The sequence below is a fragment of the Acipenser ruthenus genome, chromosome 3 (genome assembly GCF_902713425.1).
Source record: "Acipenser ruthenus chromosome 3, fAciRut3.2 maternal haplotype, whole genome shotgun sequence".
Classification (NCBI taxonomy): domain Eukaryota; kingdom Metazoa; phylum Chordata; class Actinopteri; order Acipenseriformes; family Acipenseridae; genus Acipenser; species Acipenser ruthenus.
The window spans coordinates 93723910-93748587 of NC_081191.1; the positions used below are offsets into that span (position 1 = coordinate 93723910).

The window sequence follows — 24678 nt, forward strand, 5'->3', positions numbered from 1 at the left end:
AAGAGATTTAGACCTGGGACTGACACATGGCAGATGAAATTGAATGTGAATAAATGTAAAATCTTGCACATAGGGAGCAAAAACATTAGAGGCAAGTACAGCATGAATAGTAACGAAAGAGAGGAGGTTATGTATGAAAAGGACTTGGAGGTAGTAGTGGATGAATCTCTTAAACCAACTAGACAGTGCAGAGAAGCTATAAAAACAGGCAAATAGAATGTTAGGTTACATAGCTAAAACAGTTGAATTCAAATCTAGAGAAGTTAGCTTACAATTATACAATACACTGGTATGACCACACCGTTCTGGTCCCCATATCATAAGAAAGACAGGCATTGGAGAGAGTACAGAGGAGAGCAACACAATTCCAGGATTGAAGGGTATGTCATATGAAGATAGACTGAAAGAGCCTGTATTGCCTAGAAAGAAGGAGAGCCAGAGGCGACTTAATAGAGGTATTTAAAATTGTCAAGGGGTTTAACAAAGAAACTGCTGAGAATTGTTTTTCACGGGTCACAGAGAGCAGAACCAGGGACCATGGATGGAAGCTGAAGAAGGGCATATTCAGAACTGAGGGCAGAAGGAGCTTTTTCACGGAAAAGGTGGTGAACCATTGGAACAGGCTGCTGGACAGAGTTGTTGAAGCAGAGACTATTGGATCCTTCAAGAATAGACTGGATGCTGTCATGAACAATACTGTATAACCCTCTCTGTGACCACAATAAGACTAGCTAGCTGCCTAGAGGAGGGGCAGTCTGTCCAGTCAGGGATTCCCAGAGGTTTAATTTCCCCTATAACTTGGTTAGGGGGGGGGGTTGTTTTTCCTCTCCTGAGTGCTAACAGACCACGCTGGCATCAAAGTGAGCGAGCATAGGTGGGCCAGATAGACTTTTCTTGTTCTTGAATTTCTTATGTTCTTACTACTGACCGGAAATGTCAGTTCTCACACCCTGAGGTTTTCATGCAGGTTGGTATATAAAGGATAGAATTGACACATCGTGAGGTGTTTTAAGACATTTGCACATCACTGTATACAGTGCATTATGTGTTGCTGGCAGAAAACAGAATCTAGTTGCATAAATAAAGTAGCTTTTCTAATTTCAAACATGCTTGTGCGTTCCAGGATTAAGTACAAATACACAAAGAATATGTTTCTTTGGCAGGAACTGCATGTGCATCAGAAAGATTTGAAGCCTGTCACCAAGTCTAAAAAGCACAGGCTTGGGGCACTTCCTGTTTTGCAACATTCGTCTCTATTGAGCTGAAGCCTTTTCTTCATTCCGCCTGCTAAAATATGTAGTTTATTTGCACTCCCTGAGCGCCAGCTACAAAATAATTAACTCTTTACTAACCCTGCAGGGTTTCTCTTAGTAATTACAACCCCTCACTGCAATGCATTCCCCAGGATGAAAACATGCTGCTTTACAATAAGAAAATAACATTCATACTTAACCAAAAAGGCTATATCCCTTTCAGTCTCTATTTTATAATTCATACATTTTTTCTAAGTTTTGGCAGGGCAACTTCTCTAAAATTTCTAAAAGTTAAAATAAAAAAATGTGACCAAAGGGGATACACACACTGTTAAAAAATATACAAAACAAGACTTTCATTTAACACTGGAATAAACTATGAAAAGTATGCCTGTACAAGTATGTCTTATACAGCTTTACTTAGTCTGGTGATTTTGCAGTGGACCAGATTCACAAAGCTTTTACTCATGAATTATTCAATTGCTTTTCTAACTCGATTTTGATACATTCAGTTGTTCACTTAACAATAATCTGGAGACATTTCATGAAGATTAGAAAAAGGCTTGTAATACTTCATGAGTTGAAGCTATTGATTAAGTTCTAAACCATACAGTCATACAAAACATATTGATATAAATCCGAGTACAGTACATTAACCAAGTGTTTCTGTGATTAAATGAAAAAGCAAAAGCGTACTTTAGCAAAGAGATGTGATAAACACTACAGTCTTCATGCAGGATGGTACCCAGGTAACCAGATTAAACGTGTCTTGCAGGAACACTTTCATTCCATGTCACTTTCCTTGTGAATGGCCACCTCATTCACTGGACCTTACACCTGTGGATTTCTGGTTATTGGGGTACCTGAAGTCATGCGTGTACCGAGGGAACCCTCGCACAATTCTAGACCTCAAGGATGCCATTGTCCGGAAGGGGGCCAGCATACCTGATGAGATGCGTAATGCTGCCATAATGTCCGTTGTCACACGAATGCAATTCATTCTGGATCATGGAGGAGCACATATTGAACACTTGTGATTATCAGAGGTAGGTCACAGTGGCGCCCCCTAGTGACAAAAATGAATGTGGCATTTGTGTCCCCGTGGCTCCCTTAACTACTGTATGCAGTTTCACCTTTCTATGCCCCACCGTTTGTGAGATATGTTGCACTGATGTGGTAATCTTACTATCTAATCACCCTGTATTTAAAATTCTTGTCAGCACTCAATGTATTTTAAATCTAATTTTGTAAAAATGAACATGATGTTTTTTCTCCATTAAAACATAGGAGTTAATTAAAGAACAGGGGAAGACTTTGTAAATATTTTGTGATGAAAAAAGAATAAAATATGGTTGACCTTACTGTACAGCTAAACATCTTGCAATTGTAAAGGTGTTTGTACAAACCTCGTTTTGCGCACAGAGTTTACAAAACCGCCCAGCTCTTTGTGAGACCGTGCCTCCGAATGCAAGTGTTAAACTAGCATGTCTTTAGAGTGAAGGCTATCAAGTCTGCTTGTTTGGGTGGCAGCGTTTTGCACAGGAATGGGAGGCCTGCAGGTGATTGAGAACTCAATACTGCATGTCACTGCTGCTGCTTTAGCAGTGTTTCCCAAATGCTGGGTCAGGGGTCTTTAGGTTAAGGGGTGGTAAGAATAATGCCATAAATCATACGTGCTGTCATTGATTTATAATCGCTATATATAGGTGCACTTCATGTGCAGTTTTGAAAGAAACACCTGTTTCATCGGATATGTATTTTTATTTAAAAAAATGATATCTAACCACACTAGGTTAAAGAAAGTTCTTAGTTTGCATGCCTTGCATCCAATTGGCTGTGTCCTCAAATGGCTGACATGCTTTGCAGCTAGTGACAAGCTTGGACCCCAAAGACACTGGTGAAGTAAAATGACCTGGGAAGTGTAAGTGTAACAGGTTTATTGAAAGTAAGCTCTGTAAACTGATAGCTTCTTTATCTCAGTATGGAGCCGGTTATCAAATAAAATGACAATGCATGTTTGCTAGAGCACGTGCTTCTTTCAAAACTGCACAATTAAGATCTACATGATGAACAGAAGAGCACCACCGGTAAGACTGAATGATTTAAGATCTACAGGATGAACAGAAGAGCACCACCGGTAAGACTGAATGATTTAAGATCTACAGGATGAACAGAAGAGCACCACCGGTAAGACTGAATGATTTAAGATCTGCATGATGAACAGAAGAGCAAGTTCCCTGTCTGAACCTCCACTTTGCTTAATGGTATGGCTGTTATTTCCAAGATAAAGTCGTTTCTGAGACAAGAAAGTAATGTTAATATGAGTGGATAAAAGAACCAAAGCTGCCAGAATTATATATATATATATATATATTGTATTTTATTTCACAGTTTCAGTGCGGAGAGGTAAAAGGTACAGTCTAATTTCACATGATTTAAAAGTAGTTGGCAACCCGTCTGATGGACTGGATGTTGGCACTGTGCCCCTGCCAATCAGTGTGACTGCGGTAGTTGCCTCTCTCCACGATGTACATGCGCCCGCGGTAGTTGGGCTCCTCGTACATCACCCAGCTGAGGAAAGAAATTTAGCAAGTTTAAAAAGGTACAGTCAATCTTTAGTTCAACTTTCAACTCGTATGTCATGTTTTTACTTCCCTAGTCCTCAACTTGTTATTAATGTTTTAAAAAACAAAACCTATTGCTGTTCATTTACTGCCCTAATGATGTGCCTTTATGAGGAACGTGTTGACTGTCCAGGGTGCTTATATTACCCAGTAGCTTTGGCTGTAAACACACACACTTCCTCCCTCATTCAAACAGACATGCGTGCAGCAGTGGGAGATTATAAATCCCAGACACTGGGTCAAACCTTTTTTTTTTACCCAAAATATGCTTTTCCTATACTGATAATATTTGACAAGCACTTATAACTGCTTTAATATGTAAATATTAATTTTCCAAATAACACAGTAGCTAAAATCTGTTAATGTAATTGACCACGTGGGCGGTATTCCAAGCTGAAGTCTATGACAATTAACAAAGAGCTACAGTATATTTTCCACTGTGGCAAAATTGACCACAATTATAAATAAGGCCCTAGCCTGCTGCAGAGGGTATTGTTGCTCTTCGAACCGTAAAGTAACTTTTAGTTTGTGTCTTTAGGGGAGGTACTGGAGAATAGTTAATCTTTTTAAGGCACTGCAAAAATTGGCATTTGATCATTTTCACCCTTTAATACCCTTAACCCTTAGCTCTGCTGCCCTCTGAAGGCAAAAGCATGTAACTGACATTTCCTTCATTACCAACAAAACTGGCAAGCTGCACTGCAATATTCTGACAAAAATAGAAAACTTTACACACTGTATATAACAGACTATCTGACATTAGGGACAAGTTTACAGTTGGAAACAGGAGTTTTTAGCAGGCTCAGTAACCATGAGACTCATCACCTAGCCATTCCAAGCACCATTGTGGTGCAGCGCGTGTGCCTTTAGCATTGCGGTGCAGTGCGCGTGCCTTTACCATTTCAATATGTTGGCTATTGGGACCCTATCTGGAATGATCACAGTGCTGCATGGCATACGTTATCATCACAAGTATGTGTGTATAGTAGAAGAAATGTAACAGGAGATACAATTCTAAAAAGCTATTTATTATTATTATTATTATTATTATTATTATTATTATTATTATTATTATTATTATTATTATTATTATTTATTAGCAGACGTCCCTATCCAGGGCAACTTATTTATGCCTCTCAAAACTGTAACAGAGTATTTAATTACTTAAAAATAAAAAAAGGATTACAACTTTGTAATTGACTTCTAGTAAGCCAGTTTGTATTCATTTTTATTTTATTTTATTTTTATTAGGAACTGGTTATTATGGATTTGTTTTTACTGTGGTTTCTTTGACCGTTTTCACTCAAACTGAATTAATCAAGTGAAAGACTGAGGGATATTTACAGTGAGGTGATGAAAGAGAACTGGTTGTATCTGCTCGGTAAACCAAGGAAGGTTCAGACCTAACCGTCTGTATAAGTGACTCTGCCCCCCTCCTCCCCCTGCCAGCAGCAGGGGTCACACTTACGCTCCATCTCCGTAGACCCGGAGAGAGTTGACGCAGTTCTTGTTCCAGCCACGGCCCTGCAGGAAGGGGCAATCATCACAGAACTCCATGCACTGGCCAGTGAAGTTACAGCCTTCAAACAGCTCGATTCTGTAGTGCTCACCGTGCTGATGAAAAAGAATCAGATCATTTACACCCAAATCCCCTGCCCTGGTAGCAGAGTCTCCTCACTTATCAAGTCTTATAAAGTCAAGATTGTAAAGCTGAGCTGTAAATCCCTGCCCTAGTAGACCCGAGTCTCCTCACTTACCATCCTGACTGGCCGGCAGGACCCCATGTGATCATTGTGGGCGTTCCATCGGTGAAACTCAGGGTACTCCCCGTGCTCCAGGATGTACTGCTGCCCTCGGAAGTCGGGGTGATCGAAGCAGATCCAGGCTCCGGTCTCCACGCGGATAGAGTTCACCCGGTTCATGAAGCCCCGGTCCTGGAAGTTGTCAGAGTCGCCATAGACCTCCAACTTCCGCCCGGTAAAACATTTACCCTCATAAAACACAATCTAGAGGGGGCACAAGAACACGGCATCTATGAGCAGAGACCACCTAGTCCAGTCTCTTCCACTCCTGGTCTTTGTTCCAACCCTCTTCTAAATTGTTTAATTGGACCATTTAAACCTCCATCCAGACCCTGAAGTAGTTATTTATATCATTGTATCTGTTAAACTTGGAGTGGAATGACCCTCCAGGACTGTGATTGGACCCCCTGACCTTGTCTTTAGAGTCCCATAACTGTTAAATCATCTGTCTATAAAAAACTCTGGAGGACCAGTTTTGGCTGTTCCCTGCACACACACGACCCCTGCAGTCCTCAGAAACCCCATAGTGAATGCAGTGGATTTGGTTTCAGGAGCTCCCTGCACACACAGGACCCCTACAGTCCTCAGTCCACACTGCAGAGATTCCAGCTGGGTGCCCCACACTGAGCCTCTCATTGAAGCTGGATTTCACCTCTGCTCTGGCACACTCCACACTGCAGAGATTCCAGCTGGGTGCCCCACACTGAGCCTCTCATTGAAGCTGGATTTCACCTCTGCTCTAGCACACTCTACACTGCAGAGATTCCAGCTGGGTGCCCCACACTGAGCCTCTCATTGAAGCTGGATTTCACCTCTGCTCTAGCACACTCCACACTGCAGAGATTCCAGCTGAGTGCCCCACACTGAACCTGTCATTGAAGCTGGATTTCACCTTTTGGAATTATTATTTTTATCCCGGTTCACTGCTACTGCAAATCCGTAATTTTTCGCACTGCGGGTCCACAGTGAAGCCACCAGACAACATTGTTCTGTAATTGGCTTTGTACACTGGACGGCACCTAGTTATTCCTATTATTCCAGTTGCTAAAAATACCTCCTACTGTAGCTATAGCTTTACTCCATAGTCCAGTCATGTATTCAAACTTCTCAGAGTTTCCATAGACAGTCATTCAATTCCAGAAACTGCTTCATCCCCAATGCTTTCAGTCTGAACAGCAAAGTCAATATATATATATATATATATATATATATATATATATATATATATATATATATATATATATTAAAAGAAATGGTTTGCACATTGAACAGTACAGCATACAGAAAAAAATAATTTCCATAATGGCTTTAGATTTTTTTTTTATATATTCAAGCCACATATTGACAATATTGTTACAATACCTGAAGTAGAATTGAGTGCATATAAAGTTTTTGCTGAACCTTAATGGAACATCAACCATAATACAGTATTTAATTCAAATTCTCAAACAAGCAGTTAACAGCAGCTCAGAAAAAAGTTATATATAAATGTGAGCTGGCACTGAGCAATTAATTTCATATATTATTTGTTCAGAGGGAAGGTACAGAAATCATGCATGCTGATTGAGCTAAACCCAGCTACTTACCTTTCCAGAGTACTGAGACATGATGCTACTGGATGCTGTCCAGACCAACCCAGAGGTGAGAAAGTGTGACAGTAAAAAAGCTGGACACCTCAATATATATGGCAGAGGGAGCGGGCAGTGGTATCGCGAGGTTAATCCAACAATGTGGCCACAATGGAGGGTTTAAGGGTTTTGCTTCATTAGCAGATTCCCTTCCATTTGGCACTGCTGATTCTGGAGTTTGGATTCAGTGCAGACGACCTGACAAAAGATTTGCTTGGAAGGGATTTTGTGGGCTGGTTTTGCATATGTTGGGCTTCTCTTTTTTTAATGTACAGTATATCATGTTGGACACACACAGTGTGTGTATAGTGTATCATTACTGGCAGACGGTGCTGCATGCCTAATTTATTAAAGTGTGCCGTGGCAATAGTGACTCGAAGTGGCTGGAGCTATTACTCACAATATAAACTTCCCATAGGGAAGAGTTTCTGTTATTCATTCATTCAGAACATTTCAACAGCCACTTGCACCAATACCTGTGTCCCAATCTTTGTTGGCCGGATATCAATGTACAGTTTCATATTTCATATCTCAATGCAGATGTAAAAATGATGTAAACATGCAAATGCCATATTACTTGACTGAGATCTTAATGACATGTACCATTAACACATACTTTATCACTTAGGGACAGAATATTATGTCGTTTTACAAAATATGCTATACTGAGAAACTACAAAACGCATGACTAATACAGGATTTGTTTTTAGGAGTACCATATTAACCACTTATCATTTCCTATATTACTTGTTTATGTTTCCAGTATGACTGGGCTGTTTTACCCTGATAAAAGGGACTGCAATCTGGTTTTCTTTATGCTGGGTTCTGCGTCTTGATTGGCTGTTTTTCAGGTCCTGATCACACTCAATCAGAGCATTCCATAGACCAGTACTTTTTATAGTTCTGCTATTTTTTTCATCACTGGGATTCTAATGCACTTATTTGAATCATAAAATAAGAGATCTCTTCTGCTCAATTGTTTTCTAACTGTATCCAGCTTGTATGTGCCCTGTTTTCGCAGCACTATTATTGCAGTGGTCTTGTTTCACATGAAAGATAATGCCAGGAGGTGTTCTTCAGATTTAATCCACCTTGACATTGGTCAATGAATCGCTTTTGCAATTTTATCTTTGACTTCTTCAAATTCCAAACAAAACCCAACAGTTTTATTGTGTGTGCAGTGGTGTTTTTACATGATATATGCACGTACACAATTGTATTAGAAAAGGGTTAGGGTTACATCATGCACAAAGATTGACACATTATGTACATTGTAACTATTGTGGCCGAGTAGGGGGAGAGGAGATGTAGTCCAGAAGGGTGCTGCAGGACTACATTCCCCAGAATGCCATGGGAGTGAGCCAGGATGAGGTTCACCTGGCTCTGACCGAATGAGGGACACCTGCCTGTGATTAGCAGGCAGGTATTTAAACAGAACACAAATGTTTATACAGGGCTGTCTGTGTGAAGCTAAGGTGTAAGGACCAAAGACCTGTGTGGTCTAAAGAAAAGGTGCTGTGTGAACCTTTGTGTTACTGAATTTGTAAAACTGTGTGAAATAGTGTTTTTGCAACCGGTAAAACAGCTTAGCTGTCTGATTTATAGTTTAGGGATTGTGAAGAAAAGTAAAGTTTTTAGTTTTCTTTTATGTCTGTAAATAATAAAAGTGCACCTAAGTGCTTTAAAAAGTACTGTTGTGTGTCTGGTCTGCTAATCAGATGGGTGTAAACGAGCCTGAGCCGGGAGGCTGTGTTACACTCTGCACAATAACACTCTAATGAGGTGTAAGGACACACCAAGTAACTACCACGTCAATACACTGAATGGGAAGTGTTACCATCATTCTCCTGTAACACCGTTTCAGAATCATGTGCCATCGCTTCAGAGAAAGACAATTTGTGCTGAGGTTAACTCTGAAAAGCATTCAGAATGGCTTGCAGCAAACAATGTAATTATAAGACATACAGTGCAATGCAGGCCATAGAGAAAGAAAAAAACAAGAACAAATACAGACGCCCAGGGCTACTGATGTAAATAATAGTGTAACAACATACTGTTTTAATGCTTACAGTCAGAGAAGATTTTAAACAACATTCCACTACACAAATTAATGTAAGTTGGCAAATTTATTGGACATAATTATATAAGAAATACAATATACAAATTGAAAAAAAATATTATTAATAATAATAATAATAATAATAATAATAATAATAATAATAATAATAATAAAAGCGTAAACTCTGAAAGTGGAAGAGAGCAGGTCAGAGCAGAGAGGAACATCATTTAGGAAGTGAAGCTTTGACCAACTAGATCTTTCTCTTTGCTACATTTTTTAGAAAAAAGAAGAAAAAAGAAGGAAAGCCTAGTTTATCTGGAGGAAACCAGGCCTTTTTTTCAGCCTGTTCCAGTAGAGGGCTCTCCCAGTGTCCGTGGCGTCGAGCAGGCTCTACATGAGCGAGCACGAGGACCTCCCCTGTGGGGCTCCTCCCTCAAACCTCTCTGCCTCCAGAATGATCCTCCTGAAAACCTCCACCGCCGTCTGGAAAACAGCAGCAAGAGTCAGTCTAATACAAGCCATGGGAGTGCCTCGGGTTAGTGCATGAGTGTAAGGTGTGCACTAGGGTTGACCGTGCTCCGGCTTTGCTAGCTCCAGTTCCGGAGTGGCTCTAGTAGCTTAGCTCCAGCTCCACAGCTGATGGAGACCCTCCCTGATCCAGCAGCCTCTGCTCCAGCTCCAGCTCCAGCTGCTTTGAGCTGGCTCCGGCTCCACAGCCACTAAAACCTCTAATCAGTAATTATGTATGTTCTTGACTATCATAGTAACATCCTATTTAAGTTTTATTTGAATTGTTCAATCAGACAAGAATGTGAAATCTGATTTTAAGATTTTATTTTTTATTCCTTTAACAGACACATTTCTATGAATCCATTCTAGACTGTATTCCCCTTGTATATTAGAGGCCGTCCAAAATGTCAGTCACAGCAGTTTTTTTTCTTTTTTTTAATTTAGTAGTCGCCAATTAATTTTACCCCATTTTTCTCCCATTTTGGAATGTCCAATTGTATTTAGGCTCAGTTCACCGCTACCACCCCTGCGCTGACCCGGGAGCGGCGAAGATGAACACACGCTGTCCTCCGAAGCGTGTGGCGTCAGCTGACCACTTCTTTTCGCTTTGCAGGCCCACCATGCAGCCAACCCACAGCTACAGCGTCGGAGGACAATGCAGCTCTGGGCAGCTTACAGGCAAGCCCGCAGGCGCCTGGCCAGACTACAGGGGTCGCTGGTGCGCGGTGAGCCAAGGACAGCCTGGCCAACCTATACCTATCTCTGAATGCTCATTAGCTTTCCAGTACCTGCTTGTTGAGTTTCAATATTGGGCCCTGTTCACAAAGCTTTAAAGGGGTAATAAACAAAGTTTCTCTTACAGTAACAACAAATTAAAAATTATTAATAGCATAGTCCCTTATTTTTTCTGTAGATTTTAAAATGTTCTACACTTTGAGGGAAGCGTGTATGTAAATCTGCCAGTACCACTACTATTTCAGCGGCTAATGTTTCATAAACTATTTGAGATGTTACTGCATTCATATGCCTATTTTTTAATGTAACGGAAAATCCTCAGGCAAAATCTAAAGGTACAATTCACTTTAACCTGTAAGCGAATACATGCTGCCATACTGAGGTAATGGGACTTTTTGGTTTCCAGACGATAAAGATTGTCATGTATTGGCTTTATACTTGGTACACAGCTGTATTCTATGACTCATTTTGATTGTGGGTATTTTACAAGACAAATTAACCTTTTATAGCAGTCATTTGTATAATGCAGTCGCTGACACACTGTCAAAACCTCATGTATCAGATACCATTTGAGGTTCTAACTTCATAATCTCAAGTTATATCTAATCCAATAGCCAGATGTACTGGTGGCCACAGTATTGACCTCTAACCTTACATGACTGCTATATTGAGGTCAAATGATTTTTTAGGTTTCTGCTGAATAGACAATTTTGATGAACACTAAAAATAAAAATGGAATGCAACATGCAAGCTTAAGTCCTGCCATACCCCCATGTTGTGATCTTAAACAGGGCAAAGGCTGGACTCTGGGGCGATTTGGTTACTGCATTGATTTTATAATGTGTTAATTATTGCTGCCTTCTCTTGCCAGGACCCCCTTAAATAAGATTTATTTCACATGGGTTGTATCCAGGTTAAATAAATACATATGAATGAATGAATGGCTGGGAAGTGCTACTACTAGGATACCTGATTCTCTTTTGCAGATGATTCCATAAAGGCTGCGCTCCAGGACTCTGCCAAAGCTTTCCCTTCTTCACAAGTGATGACCCTGAAAAACACAGGACACAACAGACAGAGCTACAGAGGGTTAGAAATGTACAAATAAAACCATCAGGCTATAAGAGACAGGTCCCAACAATGTGTCTCACTGCCCAGCTTCTGTATCTGTACTGTCCCAGACTACTGATCTGTATCTGTACTGTCCCACTCTACTGATCTGTATCTGTACTGTCCCAGTCTACTGTTCTGTATCTGTACTGATCTGTATCTGTACTGTCCCAGTCTACTGATCTGTATCTGTACTGTCCTAGTCTACTGATCTGTATCTGTACTGTCCCACTCTACTGATCTGTATCTGTACTGTCCTAGTCTACTGATCTGTATCTGTACTGTCCCAGTGCACTACTGATCTGTACTGATCTGTATCTGTACTGATCTGTATCTGTACTGTCCCAGTCTACTGATCTGTATCTGTACTGTCCCAGTCTACTGATCTGTATCTGTACTGTCCCAGTCTACTGATCTGTATCTGTACTGTCCCAGTCTACTGATCTCACCGTGTTACATTTTTTTTTTTTTTTGGTTCCTGGGTAGTAAGTGTTATTTCCTAATTGATTATGCCTCAAAAGTATAGAAAATCGCTATTATTCCCCACAAACTTTGCTTTTGTGACCAGGACAGTGATATTTTGAAATTTACCTATTTCCAATGAGAAAACAGGCGAATGTCTTTTCGTTCACATAAAGTCAGAAAAAAACAACATATGAATCCAAATTAACATGTATTTATACTAAAGTAATACAAAAATGACTACAAAAGATTTAGAAGTGAGTAGTTTTTTGAGATTTACGATTATACTGTAAATCACTTTCACGAATCAGCCCCCAAATGTAGTCTCCCATCATGTTATCGTTATACTGTCCTTGGTAGCGGCGTTCAAAGTCCAGTATATCCTGGTGAAAGCGCTCGCCTTGCTCCTCCGAGTACGCTCCCATGTTCTCCTTGAATTTATCAAGATGAGCATCAAGGATATGGACTTTGAGGGACATCCTACAGCCCATTGTGCCGTAGTTCTTCACCAGAGTCTCAACCAGCTCCACATAGTTTTCGGCCTTGTGATTGCCCAGGAAGCCCCGAACCACTGCGACAAAGCTGTTCCAAGCCGCTATCTCCTTACTAGTGAGCTTCTTGGGGAATTCATTGCACTCCAGGATCTTCTTTATCTGTGGTCCGACGAAGACACCGGCTTTGACCTTTGCCTCAGACAGCTTGGGGAAGAAGTCTGGAAGGTACTTGAAGGCTGCCGACTCCTTATCTAGAGCTCTGACAAATTGTTTCATAAGGCCCAATTTGATGTGCAGTGGTGGCATCAGCACCTTCCTGGGGTCCCAGCCGTACTCATCATACTTCAAGGCGTCCAGCAAGGTCTTGATGCTGTTGTAATCCTCTTTGAGGTGCACCGAGTGAGCCAGGGGAAGAGACGGGTACTTGTTACCATTATGGAGCAGCACGGCTTTGTGGCTCCTGGATGAGCTGTCAATGAAGGACAGTATAACGAGAACATGATGGGAGACTACATTTGGGGGCTGATTCGTGAAAGTGATTTACAGTATAATTGTAAATCTCGAAAAACTACTCACTTCTAAATCTTTTGTAGTCATTTTTGTATTACTTTCGTATAAATACATGTTAATTTGGATTCATATGTTGTTTTCTGACTTTATTATTATTATTATTATTTATTTATTTCTTAGCAGACGCCCTTATCCAGGGCGACTTACAATTGTTACAAGATATCACATTATACATTATTTCACATTATACAGATATCACATTATTTTACATACAATTACCCATTTATACAGTTGGGTTTTTACTGGAGCAATCTAGGTAAAGTACCTTGCTCAAGGGTACAACAGCAGTGTCCCCCACTGGGGATTGAACCCACAACCCTCCGGTCAAGAGTCCAGAGCCCTAACCACTACTCCACACTGCTGCCATTTCGTTCACTTTATGTGAACGAAAAGTCACAAATTCACCCGTTTTCTCACTGGAAATAGGTAAATTTCAAAATATCACTCCTGGTCACAAAAGCAAAGTTTGTGGGGAATAATAGCCATTTTCTATACTTTTGAGGCATAAGCAATTAGGAAATAACACTTACTACCCAGGAACAGAAATTGTGTTACATAGTGTTATTAAATAAAATATATACATCTAAATACATTGCAGTATAATAGTGATAATGGCATGGCTGTGCCATGTTTCTCAATAATAGAACTCCCTCGTTCAACTGATTTGCCTCTTTAAATTAACCCATAATTATGTGTTTTAACTGTTTTGGTACGGATACAGATCAGTAGAGTGGGACAGTACAGATACAGATCAGTAGACTGGGACAGTACAGATACAGATCAGTAGACTGGGACAGTACAGATACAGATCAGTAGACTGGGACAGTACAGATACAGATCAGTAGACTGGGACAGTACAGATACAGATCAGTAGACTGGGACAGTACAGATACAGATTAGTAGACTGAGACAGTACAGATACAGATCAGTAGACTGGGACAGTACAGATACAGATCAGTAGACTGGGACAGTACAGATACAGATTAGTAGACTGGGACAGTACAGATACAGATCAGTAGACTGGGACAGTACAGATACAGATTAGTACAGATACAGATCAGTAGACTGGGACAGTACAGATACAGATCAGTAGAGTGGGACAGTATAGATACAGATCAGTACAGATACAGATCAGTAGACTGGGACAGTACAGATACAGATCAGTAGACTGGGACAGTACAGATACAGATCAGTAGACTGGGACAGTACAGATACAGATGAGTACAGATACAGATCAGTAGACTGGGACAGTACAGATACAGATCAGTAGAGTGGGACAGTACAGATACAGATCAGTACAGATCATTGTGGTCCATTAAATCAGCTATGTGATGAACAAACCATTTAAAGAAAAGTGTGTTACTGTACATATTCATATTACAACTATTAATATTCTATTTTTATAGGATTTACACTTAAACCTGCAGCCAATGGAATGCCATATTTTAAGCATAATGTATTTAACTTTTTTTTTTTTTAAACTAAAGTGTTAATTTGTTTTGGTTGTTACTATATATTTATCCAACCCTAGATTTCACATATTACAAGCTTTCCAAAGTATACTTTGCATGTATTTAAAATCCTTTTCCTGCCTCAAGCCAAGAAGGCAGATAACCTGAAGACCAAACCTCATTTACTCCTTTGCAAGACCCTTTGAAAGTGACCCAAAGCTGACAGAGTCTCCAGTTAAGCTGCTGTGCCACAATGCAGCCCTTCATTAGCAGCCCTTCGTTATACAGAAACAACTGCAGTGCTGGCTGGTGCTCTGCAGACAGGTTGGATAATGGAGGGGGCTGTTCAAATGCATACAAGTTACAGTTCAATCAATAGGTTTTAGATGCAAATGTATTCTTCTGTGTTTCAGTGTTTCTGAATGCGCATGAGCCACAGGGTCCCAACAGATATTTACAGACTGAGCCAAAACCCATTCAACATGTTGGATCCATTCATTGGATTTTTGGATATGTGGCATGTAGATGCAAGTGGGAAATGGTGGTGGTTTATTTTTTATTTTTCTTAACTGTTGTTCGTATGAACTGTGAATGTGCTTGTACTTTGATTCTGTTACAGCTCTCATCACAGAACCATGTCTCCCGTATGAACTGTGAATGTGCTTGTACTTTGATTCTGTTACAGCTCTCATTACAGAACCACATCTCCCGTATGAACTGTGAATGTGCTTGTACTTTGATTCTGTTACAGCTCTCATCACAGAACCATGTCTCCCGTATGAACTGTGAATGTGTTTGTACTTTGATTCTGTTACAGCTCTCATCACAGAACCACATCTCCCGTATGAACTGTGAATGTGCTTGTACTTTGATTCTGTTACAGCTCTCATTACAGAACCACGTCTCCCGTATGAACTGTGAATGCATTTGTACTTTGATTCTGTTACAGCTCTCATTACAGAACCATGTCTCCGGTATGCACTGTGAATGCATTTGTACTTTGATTCTGGTACAGCTCTCATCATAAAAGGGTGCTTCCCCTGTACACTCGTCTTACTGTATGTACATTTCATTCAGGATATAACAGGTAAGGTCATTCATTATTATAAATAGTACAGTCCCTTGAAATGAAAGAAAAATAAGTCTAACCAATACTGTTTCTATTTAAAACTTTTACCTGTTACTGTATATGTAAAGATACACAAAAAGATACACTTAAATAAATCACAAGAAAAGAGACAGCGAAACCCATGCTCTCTCTGAACATATGTATAGGTCAGCACAGCAATTATTCCCAGAGATTCTCAAAATAACCATAACTAAGGCAATGGTATGCTAAACAACTTGTAAACCTTTTAGTTTACTATCCTTCAGACTAGCCCTGCTACAGCATGTACCCCACCACGATTTCCTCTCCCCAGGATCATTACAGGTTACATCCAGTTAGTCTCCGGTTCTTATTATATGTATGCTATTATTTACACTCCCCCTGTATTAAAGTGGTTATTGCAATATTATTCTAAAAAAAATACTGCAGCGTTCATATTCTAGGAATAATAACTGGGGAACACATATTCACCATCGCCAACTCCTAAACAGAGGATCGAGACACATATATTCTGCTCACTGTGTGGATGTTTCCACAACACCAGTCTAAGCAACAATAATGCCACACTGTTAGTTAGAGGAGGCATGGTTCCACAGGGAGGCATGGTTTCATGTCTTTAGCTATCAGAACGTGCCTGTGGGAGGCATGGTTCCTCAGGGAGGCATGGTTCCTCAAGGAGGCATGGTTCCTCAGAGAGGAGTGGTTTCATGTTTTTAGCTATCAGAATGTTCCTGTGGGAGGCATGGTTCCTCAAGGAGGCATGGTTCCTCAGGGAGGCGTGGTTTCATGTCTTTAGCTATCAGAACATGCCTGTGGGAGGCATGGTTCCTCAGGGAGGAGTGGTTTCATGTTTTTAGCGATCAGAATGTTCCTGTGGGAGGCATGGTTCCTCAGGGAGGTGTGGTTCCACAGGGAGGCGTGGTTTCATGTCTTTAGCTATCAGAATGTTCCTGTGGGCGGCATGGTTCCTCAGGGAGGAGTGGTTTCATGTTTTTAGCTATCAGAATGTTCCTGTGGGAGGCATGGTTCCACAGGGAGGCGTGGTTTCATGTCTTTAGCTATCAGAATGTTCCTTTGAGAGGCATGGTTCCTCAGGGAGGAGTGGTTTCATGTTTTTAGCTATCAGAACGTGCCTGTGGGAGGCACGGTTCCTCAGGGAGGCGTGGTTTCATTTTTATAGCTATCAGAACATGCCTGTGGGAGGCGTGGTTCCACAGAGAGGCGTGGTTTCATGGCTATAGCTATAAGAACGTGCCTGTGGGAGGCATGGTTCCTCAGGGAGGCGTGGTTCCTCAGGGAGGCGTGGTTCCTCAGGGAGGCGTGGTTTCATTTCTATAGCTATCAGAATGTGCCTGTGGGAGGCATGGTTCCATGGGTAGGCATGGTTCTATGGAACACCGGCATTTAAATGTAGAACACAGCACCACCAGCTGGACAAATGTTGCAACTGCCGACATTCATTTTGACTGGACAACCTCAATCAGTGTTAGTTCAAAAAGCAATCCGTAGAATAACAGACTACATACCTTTCCATATGAAGGTCTTTCTTATTTCCAACCAACATAATGGGCACCCTAAACAAGGCAGAGAAAGACACTTTAAAACCATACATTTCTTGCTTTGTTTCATGATTTGTGTGCTTATTTAAATGTTTAAATACTTACTGAACCTTTCCCACCATATCCAACAATTTTTCGTGGATAACTTTAACTACTTCAAAACTGCAATAAAAAAAAAAGTAGAAATAGTTTAAAATCAGGTCACTTATTTCTAGAAGTGCATTTCTACTGTGTACCTACAGTATTAAAAAAACAAAGAAGGTTCATTTTTAAGCCTCCACGTTACATGGGTTCTTTGTGGACCCAAAAGCTTGTGTACCATTGTTTTGCTGTTTCGGAAACACTACATGCTTTGGTCTTTGGGCACTTTGGGGCTTGGAACTTGGTTTCAGGAGACAAGGTTCCAGACCACTCCATGGCACACCAGGGGAGACTTGGGGGTTTGATACAGCAAAGTTGCCTCAAACTAGGTCTCCCGGTCTCCTGGAACCAGATTTCAAGCTACTGTTCCTGAGAAAGTGGCTTTGTGTTCCCTCAGATTAATACGAGTGCTTGTGAAAAACTGCCTTCATTACAAAAAGCTTCACCAGACACATCAGAACGAGATTTCACCTGCTGGCACCATCCCAGCTTATGATCAATCGCTATCAACGTGATGAAAAACAACCAGGAGCAGCGCTGGAAGTCTTTCCTGAGGGGTGTGCTAGAAACACAAAGGTACTGTTAACTCTAGTGCCTGGCTGCTCCTGTGAATGTGGATTTCAATAAGCACACAGGCCGAAGGCTGATCTAACACACCTTCTTGTTACTGTTCAGGCAGGTCTTTGGTGCGTCTGTACGGTGTTAAAACCAGCATTCCTTATACAAGCTGCCTTTTATCACCACCGGGTCTGGATGCAAAACCACATAGAACGATACATGCATACAGATACATAACTTCTATAAATGGACCAAGGTGTATAACAAAACTCACATCCCTCAGAATCATGAAGACCACTCCACTCCCACCGGCCCTGTCCTTTGAAGGATCACTTAATTCCCTGTCAATTGTTGGTTCAAGCAGTAGGAAGTTTACATGCCAGTTAAAAACAAAAACTGTAGCAGAGAACAGATAATTGATAGGTGGGCCTCTGCAGAGTCCAGTCCAATGTGGAGTGATCTATTCTTCTTCTGTATACAAGCACAGTGAGGTCAGCACAGTGAGGTCAGCACAGTGAGGTAGGCTCTGTGAGGTCACCTCAATGAGGTGACCACAGTAAGTATTCCCAGAGATTATAACACAGAAGGCTGGCCAGATTCCCCAGTGAAGACCTAACCAGGCCTAACACATACACACCACATGAAAGCGCACATGATGAAATGATCAGATAGTCTCAAGGTTCGATAACAAGGGAAGCAAAAGCAGGAAGTCCCTACACTGCTGTGCAAGCATTGACACTGAAAGATGTTCCAGTCTTAACAGCCACGGTTTTGGGGTAAATGAAGTCATATTCAAGGTGTAATATTCCACCCAGTTATTCTGCAATGGGGCACCTGAATGTACCTCCTTCCATTAAATCAGTAGTGAGGGCGCTACAGGAGAACACATGCTCTAACCATAAAGGAGCAGAAGAGAGATGCAGCACCACGGACAGCTCCGACAGAGCCCATACATATACAATCCGCACCTGTATTGTTCTTGCAAATATCTCCAAGGACTGCGGTTCCATTAGCATCACAGTCCTAGTACAAGTACGGCATGCACACTCTGTTTTCTGCAGGCTTTGCCCTTAAAAGGACATTGAGAGCTTAACATGTACCAACATGAAAGGTTATTAGGATGTTTACTGGCTGACTCTTAGACTCAAGTAAAAAAACCTAGCAACGTCTTTTATATTTTAATTTCAGCTCATCTCCAGCTCCTCTGGGTCTCTGTGTTCATTAAAGCTGTCTCCTGGGACGCCTGTGACAGTGTGTTCGTCAGCCCAGGCGCTCACTGGCTTTCTTATGACAGTGTGTTCGTCTCAGCCCAGGCACTCCAAGGCTTTCTAATGGCCTTCTTCCCCTCCCAGTCGGCTATCACACAGCACAGCTGGGGTGGAGCAGGGCGAGAGGGTGTCTGAACTGCAGCAGCATCTTTGAACTTCATCAGATATAAAACAGCTTGCCGAGAAGAGGGGGGAGGGGGCACTGTGGGTTAAATGAACTAGGTCTAGGTTCAATGAGTTCAATGGTCGTCTCAAATGACATGCCTAACACAAAGCTACCGTCCAGTAACAGCACACCTGCTAATGAATGAGACCAGGGTTTGGCATGGGAAACAAACTGCTCCCCTCTTCTCTAATCCCTTGTTTCCATGAGCATGGATTGACCGCCAATCTGAGGTGATCCGGGTTCTCCTGCATTCCTCCTGAACCCCCATTGATAGTCTACCCGAGCTGAGTGAAAAGATGCAATGTGAGTTTGACAGATGTGGGCGGTTCTTTCCCAGCACGCCTTGCGACTAAGGTCACATTCATTGTTAACACAAAAGGATAGACGCTATTGCTTTGCTTCCGATAATTCTTTGGATTTTTTTGTTACTAAAAAAAAAAAAAACATACAAGAATATTAATTAACGCATGGAGAAACCTGCTCACCCTGGATGTGGATTTAAATTGTTTACGCCCACTCATCACTGGATTGGTCAGTGTTGTGACGTAAACACCCACTCATCACTTGACTGGTCAGTGTTGTGACGTACACACCCACTTGTCACTTGATTGGTCTGTGTTGTGACGTACACACCCACTCGTCACTTGATTGGTCAGTGTTGTTAAAGCACGGAGGAACTTGCTCACCCTGTATGTGTGGATTAAGTGTTTACGCCCACTCATCACTTGATAGATCAGCGCTGGGACAAACTTCCACCCATCCTGCTTTGGGAAAGTGAGAACAAAATCAGGGGCCGCTTGTATTGGCAGCCAATGCAGGCTGGCTAAATGAAGATGGAAACACAGTATCAGGGGCAGCAGGGTTTCAACCTGGGTAGAGTGGTGCATGGAAACGAGGTATACGAGTAAGGTGTGTCACTATAAGGAAGGCATGGGGTACACCGCAGAATTTGGGATTGTTCACACTCCTAGTACTACAACTGTTCTGTGGAAAATTAGATAGAATTCAGCATCCAGTGCTTGTCAGTCCAGTACCTTACACAAGCACCAACTAAAAACAAGAGAAAAGGTCTTCAGTGCTGCAAGGCTGAGGGCTGCCAGTGGGTAAGTGAAGATGAAGTCATAGCGTGAATGGAGTTATCTGATCTGATTGGATTGAGGGAGACTTGAGCAGCAGCCAGGTACAGTGATCATTTTAAAATCCATTTCCAGCTCCTTGTGTACCAGGCCTACACTTAGAATCCCTGTGATTCTTTAGTACAAGACCGCACTTCAAGGGCTTGCCATGCTCTCTATCAAGTATTGACACGCTGCAGTTATGTCATGCTCTCTATCAAGTATTGACAAGCTGCAGTTATGCCATGCTCTCTATCAAGATTTGACACGCTGCAGTTATGTCATGCTCTCTATCAAGTATTGACAAGCTGCAGTTATGCCATGCTCTCTATCAAGATTTGACACGCTGCAGTTATGTCATGCTCTCTATCAAGTATTGACACGCTGCAGTTATGTCATGCTCTCTATCAAGTATTGACAAGCTGCAGTTATGCCATGCTCTCTATCAAGATTTGACACGCTGCAGTTATGTCATGCTCTCTATCAAGTATTGACACGCTGCAGTTATGTCATGCTCTCTATCAAGTATTGACAAGCTGCAGTTATGCCATGCTCTCTATCAAGATTTGACACGCTGCAGTTATGTCATGCTCTCTATCAAGTATTGACACGCTGCAGTTATGCATGTACAGTGAGGTGAGATTCCACTCTTGCTCACAGCACTTTAATTAATGTTGACGGGTTATGATCTTCTTTGATGACATGCTCTACATGTGCCAGCTTTCTCTTAGCATCTGTCCATGTAGTACCAAGGGTGGGTGCCACTGCAAGCTCTTTTCATTTGTTGCATTTCCCTGCTGCTGTTAAGGATGGCATTTATACAGAATTCCAAAATACTCCAAAGTAAAAACAGCATTCTGATAGTATAAGAATTTAACTATTTCAAGTAATGGATGCGGTGCGTTGTTGTATGTCTAACAAAACATTTTCAGAAATACCAAACATCAACCGAAAATCATTTACAGCATCACTGTCCAGCCTTCCTGAGGTGTTGTGGGCTAGTCGATGAAACACCAGAAGACAGGAGGTGCCCACCTGATGACCCCAGCAAAGTGCCCCACCCAGCCCTTTCCAGACGGCTGCCATGCTGAGGCCCTATGGAGACCCTACCACCATTGTGTGTGCTGATACGCCAGGGAGGCCGTAAATATTCATCACTACATTACACTTCAGCCATCAACACAGAGCCAATAGGAAATCCACATTACCTGGTGGCGGAAAGGAGCTGCAGGCTCATATATTACAGTGAAGCTACATCTTGGTTGGACCCCACCACTACTACCTCATTGTATCTTGCCAAAAGCCGCGCTCAATATTATCATGAATAACAGCTACTCTCATGTAATAAATAATAATAATAATAATAATAATAATAATAATAATAATAATAATAATAATAATAATAATAATAATAATGTGGTGCATCTAAGAAGTGCACAAATCGTTCAGGTTTTCTGAATTCAGGTGTTAATTTTGTATTATTATGATTTTGATCTGGCATTGAATAACTACAATACTTTATGTATCAGGAGCTTGGTATCTGCTATTTATTTCATGAAAATCAGCCATTCTAATTTGAATTTCTTCCTAATCAAAAGGAAGGCCCTAGATCTGTAGTACTGAGTTAGGGCTGCAGAGCTAATACACTCAACCCAATATTAGTGTTAAACAGACACAATATCAAGACACCCAAATTCCAACATTTTTTATGCAATGTATTAGCTATACATCCCCGTCGGTCACGATTTTATTATTACATTTTTAGAAATTTTAAAACAGTTTGTGTGAACTCTTTGGCCACAACTTTGAATAAAACCCCCATTCTACATGATAATAGCTAGATAGATAGCTAGGAAAGTTAACATGGTAACATTATACATGCAGTGACTGGAGGGGTTATACAGTGGAGCTACCATACAGTATATCTGAGAACAGCTTATCCAGCTGTGATATAAACATGTTACGCACATTCTTTAGCGCACGCTATTAGGAGTAGAAGAATCTGGGGATATATGGAGGCATCTGGTCACCTATATGTACTGATATCATACTAACATTGTTCCATATACAGTACTGCATCTCATCCACTGGAGGTGAAGCTTGATAAGGACATTCTTCAGCTCAAGTTTCAGACCATGTAATATAAAACATTTTCTATTACCTTTTGTTTGACGTGACTGAATACACCAGGATGTACCCGTTTATGTCGATGGAGTAAGTCTGAGGGAAGATGGAGTATTCATCCTGTAAAAACACAGCAGAATGAGTTTCATGTTTATAGCATCCATGCACAGAGGTTCATAAAAGCATGAAGCTAGCTTAGCTGTGGTAGCACAGCCCAATGGAGCTCCACCCGCACTTGTGTCTGTGGAATAGACACCTTCTAATTTCAGGTTGCTACTGTATGTGAATTGGTAAGCAGTGAACTCACCTGACCGGCTGTATCTACAAGCTGAAGGTGGTACTCCTGGCCGTTCACTGTGATCATTTTTGTGAATGCTGTAGAAGGAAAACAAGCATATAATCACTGGTACCAGACTGCGTGCCATCTTTCACAAGGTAGTCATGTGCAAATGTATTAGAACCCCTTGAGATTTACATCCTTTACATCCTGGGGCAGTACTGTGGAGTAGTGGTTAGGGCTCTGGACTCTTGACCAAAGGGTTGTGGGTTCAATCCCAGGTGGGGCACACTGCTGCTGTACCCTTGAGCAAGGTACTTTACCTAGATTGCTCCAGTAAAAACCCAACTATATAAACGGGTAATTGTATGTAAAAAATAATGTGTAAAAATAAATAAACAATGGAATTGTATGTAAAAATAATGTGATATCTTGTAACAATTATAAGTCGCCCTGGATAAGGGTGTCTGCTAAGAAATAAATAACAATAATATATACCTGCCTGCACAAAAACCTCTGGGTGTGAGAATTACAGCTCAGTAATCAGTGATATAGAAACACTTGTGTGGAAATGTCAGACCACTTTATGCTTTAATTACGGATATTAAACAACTTCTAAAAAGTCTCATGCATTTTATCATTTGTGGTTATGTGTTCCTTTTCTCCTACTATTTTAAATTATGTGCATGTGTGGCCTTTTAGAGTCATCAATTAAATTAGGCAATCACTACTTTGACTATTTTGCCAATTTTCCAAGATTTTCAGACAGGGATTTAATTTCATATGCCCAACAAATGAAAAACAACAGAGGCAACGGGGAGTGCTGATAAATGTGCACACTATTGTATGTGATCCACTGGAGCTATAGATGTGCAACTATTGAGAATCAGGTAGAAAGTTGCAGGATCTCAGTGACTTCACAGGGGGAATGACAGTGGGTGTCCCTGCAAATGCTCAAGCTGCAATGACATGTCCATCAAGACGGTCTCCTGTGTTCTTGGGCTTTTTTTACAGTCAGTGTTCAAAAATCTGTAAAATGTTTTGATACTTGTGTATTTTAAGCTTTTCAAACTTGTATTCAATTACTTTACTGAAGCCGCACCACCAGCAGCAGCATTTCCAGTCATCTGTGCTGTTTCAATGAGGGTCTGGTCCACCAGCACAGAGGAGGGAAGCTGCACTCACCCATTACATATGCATTGAAAGAAGCATGGACAAGACTGAAAGGATAATATCAACTAACTAGCAAAGTAGGTTTTAAAGGCAGTAAACAGGCCATGTTGCACAGACTAAAGAAGTGCCAAAAACAGAACTGAAATCTTTCATTATTTTTAAGATAACTGTAAGTAAAGTGTAAAGTTTTAAAAATGATAAACAGCAATGTAATAATTTTGCCATTGCTGCTTTGGCATGGTCTAGAGATTACATTTTTTAGTATTATTATTATTATTTATTTATTAGCAGACGCCCTTATCCAGGGCGACTTACAATTGTTATATCACATTATTATTGCATACAATTACCCATTTATACAGTTGGGTTTTTATTGGAGCAATCTAGGTAAAGTACCTTGCTCAAGGGTACAGCAGCAGTGTCCCCCACCAGGGATTGAACCCACAACCCTCTGGTCAAGAGTCCAGAGCCCTAACCACTACTCCACACTG

The 24678-nt window shown here is 41.1% G+C and overlaps 2 protein-coding genes across 4 annotated transcripts in view; both read right to left on the bottom strand.

Annotated features, from left to right (window-relative positions):
- Positions 1–3605: 3605 nt before the first annotated feature.
- On the bottom strand, positions 3606–7329 carry LOC117435349 (gamma-crystallin N-like). The gene is made up of 4 exons (XM_034058435.3): positions 7266–7329; positions 5635–5883; positions 5346–5491; positions 3606–3824 (listed from the first exon to the last, which is right to left on the bottom strand). Exons 1-4 carry the CDS (start codon positions 7284–7286, stop codon positions 3689–3691), a joined length of 552 nt encoding a protein of 183 aa, XP_033914326.1. The 5' UTR covers positions 7287–7329; the 3' UTR covers positions 3606–3688.
- A 2009-nt stretch (positions 7330–9338) lies between these two features.
- LOC117395069 (GTP-binding protein Rheb) overlaps positions 9339–24678 on the bottom strand; it is a 49562-nt gene continuing 34222 nt past the window's right edge. For 2 of the 3 annotated variants that reach the window (XM_034921086.2, XM_034921088.2), the window contains 6 exons: positions 23045–23112; positions 22775–22857; positions 17471–17527; positions 17333–17380; positions 11581–11691; positions 9339–9849 (listed from right to left, as the gene is read on the bottom strand). In XM_034921086.2, coding sequence (XP_034776977.1) covers positions 9705–9849; positions 11581–11691; positions 17333–17380; positions 17471–17527; positions 22775–22857; positions 23045–23112 — 512 coding nt within the window. In that variant the 3' untranslated portion in view covers positions 9339–9704. The remainder of the gene's footprint in view (positions 9850–11580; positions 11692–17332; positions 17381–17470; positions 17528–22774; positions 22858–23044; positions 23113–24678) is intronic. The other variant, XM_034921087.2, reaches the window with a different exon arrangement.

Bases quoted from the DNA above. Each gene is read 5' to 3' on its own strand.
- LOC117435349 (XM_034058435.3), bottom strand. From the start codon at position 7,286: ATGTCTCAGTACTCTGGAAAG. The intron at 5,492-5,634 runs GTAAGTGAGGAG...CTTTTTCATCAG, and splicing joins CCTGCCGGCCAGTCAGGATG to CACGGTGAGCACTACAGAAT. The intron at 3,825-5,345 runs GTAAGTGTGACC...TTCTTTCCTCAG, and splicing joins CGGGTCTACGGAGATGGAGC to CTGGGTGATGTACGAGGAGC.